Source organism: Elaeis guineensis, chromosome 13 (assembly GCF_000442705.2).
Source record: "Elaeis guineensis isolate ETL-2024a chromosome 13, EG11, whole genome shotgun sequence".
Classification (NCBI taxonomy): Eukaryota; Viridiplantae; Streptophyta; class Magnoliopsida; order Arecales; family Arecaceae; genus Elaeis; species Elaeis guineensis.
In genome coordinates this window covers 4,280,740-4,284,016 of record NC_026005.2, presented here as the reverse complement: position 1 = coordinate 4,284,016, position 3,277 = coordinate 4,280,740, and the positions used below count along the sequence as shown (strand labels likewise).

General features: G+C 39.9%; 1 protein-coding gene across 1 annotated transcript; it reads right to left on the bottom strand.

The window, feature by feature from the left end:
* Positions 1–1,793: 1,793 nt before the first annotated feature.
* Positions 1,794–2,526, bottom strand: LOC105060570 (phosphoribosylaminoimidazole-succinocarboxamide synthase, chloroplastic; the record flags this gene model as incomplete). The annotated part of the gene is given in 2 exon segments (XM_073248169.1): positions 1,794–1,895; positions 1,976–2,526. Coding segments are annotated over 2 exon segments (312 nt in total), but the record flags the coding sequence as incomplete, so codon positions are not given.
* Positions 2,527–3,277: the final 751 nt, after the last annotated feature.

The window sequence follows — 3,277 nt, the reverse complement described above, 5'->3', positions numbered from 1 at the left end:
ATAATCGGAAAGTGTAACCCATAATCCACCAGAAAAAGAACAGAGTCACTGCTTGTTATTGGAGGATTGCCTATAAGTTTACACCAATGAAAGTTATCAGCCGTAAAATGCATCCATGTCACCTTGCCTCCTCAAAATTTTTGAAGAGACACACATGTTGCTATCTAAAAGATCGTTCCCTACCTTATCAAAGGTAAGATTGTAAAAATTTAACTCAACATACTCCTGCCAATATCTTATATATATATGAACTAAGCCAAAAGTAACATTAGCTCTTCCCATCATTAGTATCACAACAACGGTAAAGCCCATGCCTAATCATTCTTCATGACCATGATATCCCACCTTCCAGTCGACCCAAACAAAGGATTTAAATCCCATGGGACGAAGATGTTCCGATTTCTCCATGAAACAGGATGTCCCTTTGTCCCACCCTATCCCAACAGTCGTCTTGATTAAATATTCCGATAGGTACCTTAAATGTCTCTCCCCTTCTTTCCTTTATTTTTTTTAATTCATTTCTTTTTCTATTTTTCTTTGTTTTTTTTCCTTCCTTTCTTTTTCTTCTTCCTTTTTGTCTCTCTTTCCTTTTTCTTCTTCTTCTTTCCCTTCTTTGTTCTTTCCTTCCTTTCTTTCTTTTTTCTTGTCACTTCTTTCCTTTTTCTTTCTTTTCTTAGTTTTCTTTCTTCCTTTGCTTCCTATCTTGCTTTTTCTTCTTCATTCCTTTCTTTCTTTTTCGTCTCATTTCCTTCCTTCATTTCTTTCTTTTTCTTCTTATTTTCCTCCTTTCCTTTCCTTTTTTCTTTTCTTATTCTTTTCTTCCTGTCTTTCTTTCATCTTTCTTATTCTTTTTCCATGTAGATGGGTTCTGAGGAGTCTCACCCCTATCCTAGTCCCATTTTCTCACATAAATGGGATGGATGGCCTGGACACCTACTACCCTGCCAGAAATTAAACCCTTGGCTCCAAAAGAAATTGCCCCATCAAGAACTATACTCCAATTAAATTAAAGCCTTCCACTACCATAGTCACACCTACATATGTGGTTCTTCAGAACACATTACATAACGCTTCACTTGCACATATGTGCTCCAAATCAAATGACATTTTGAGATCTTCATGGCTCCACTACCATAACCCTCTTCTGTTGTTGCATTAGGATTAACTCTAGAACTATCTTTCCCCACCCTTGCATTGAACTATGTGGTTTTCTTCTCAACCGACTGCCACAAGTTTCCTCATCATGATTGTCTTATTCATCCCCGTAGTTATGATGTTTCAACATTTTTAACGGTCTATGTATATTGAAGATACCTCTTCGCCAGAAACATCTAACTAAGCTTCAAAGCCATTTCTCCCTCGGAGCAGTCAAAACAGATAACCAGGCAATATAATGTTCAAACATAGATATGGAGTTTTGTTCCTCCAACAACAAGAGCAAAAGAAAATTAAGATCCTTGACTCACTTCTTAGATGACATTAAATTCAATCACAGATTTGTAAAAAATTATTTTTCAGGATTTCTATCCATATATTATGGTGCTAATCCATCTTCAATTTTCATAATTTTAAATCAGTTGCTTAATAGATTCAATACGGGACGAATTATTTCTCAGCCTCAATAAATAATGCATTTCAACCCGAGGGATGAAGAAAGTCATTTTTCTAAATGAAATCAATCAAGAAGCATGGAAAGAACCAAAAGTAGATCAATCAATCAGAGATGGAATTTTTAACTTCAAACTGCAAACAACTGAAACAATGTGAGAGGTAGAAAAGGAGAGAATAAAGACCTGGCCTTTAAAAGGGATGGAAGCGAGAACCCGATCAAAAGCACTCTGCCGGTCGGTAGTGACCAGAACCACATGGTCTCCACCATCATAAATGTCTCTCACCTACAGCAACCCATCGGCTCTAAAAAAAGACGCCATTGATAAGAGGAAAACTATGAGAAAACCAAGGAAGACCGCCTCACCTTGCCCCTGGCCTTGGCCGTGAGACCCGGAACGGTGCGATCGAGGTGGGTCTCGGAGAGGCAGTTGGAGAGGGCGCTCCGGGCGGCACAGAGGACGTCGTCCCGGTGGCGGGCGTCGGCGGAAAGAAGGGAGACGTCGTGAGCGGAGCGGATTTGGGTCTTCGAGCCGACTGAGAGGTTGGAAGGAGTGGGGCGAGAAGGGCGCGCCATGGAGAGGCGAAGGGAGCGAGAGAAAGAGGGGAGGAAGGGGTCTTCTGGAGGGTTTTGGGAGGGTTTTGGGTGGCGGGCGGCACACAAAAAGCCATCGGATGAGGGGGTTTTCAGGGGATAGTCGTGCGGGGAGCGAGATCTTTGTCCGGTTTTGGGTCTATTTAAAAGAGAAAGCGAGGGGAAGCGGTGCCCCTGGTGCCGCGGTTTAAACAACCGGCTCGTCAGGTTCTCTTGCGAGTACGCGAGCCATAGACCCACGAAACGAAAGGAAGGCGACGACGGCCAGGAGACTGACGGCGACGCGCAGTTCGGCAAATCGACGACAAAGCCAAGCACTCATATTCCTGGTTCAAGTTTAACGTATCTGTACCGTCCAGAAATTTTAGATTAGGTTAGGATTTTTATTAAAAAAATTACAGCAACATCCTTTTAATTTTTTTATAATTTATATTTAAATCTAAAAATTTTATTTTTTTCGATTAAACTCTAAAACTGAAATTTTGGTTACAATTGGCCCAGCTGTTCATCTTAAGAGGATCTATGAACGCATGATTGTCATGAGACATAAATTTAGACACAAAATTTCATCAATATGCTGATCAGTTGGATTAGAAGAGTAATTATATTTTGGCGGAAACAAATATTTGAAAGTACGATTGCTATTTCACACTCATAATTAATGACATTAGAGCCTAGGCTACAGTATAACCAATCAGTAATTTTTAGAATTTAATTGAAAAAAATAAAATAATTAAGGTATAAGTGCAAAATTTGAAGAATTGATGGGACATCTATCTAATTTTTCTTATTAAAACAATATTGATCGAGATGATTTGGCAAAATATCAGAGCTAAAGATTATAGAAAATATTGAAAAAAAATAAAGCGAGAACCTACGACAGTAAAGAGACTTATACTAGTCCACCATGATATATCCACCGTACCCAATCTTGATCCACGCTTAGGCCTCAAGACAGATCGAGCCATAACTCCTATATAGGACTAGGGCCGTGCTAATCGAGACTCTAAGTGGGGTTCAATACCACTCAAGAATCAAATCCCCGGCCTCTTGCTTAGAGGGCAAGTAGTGGTA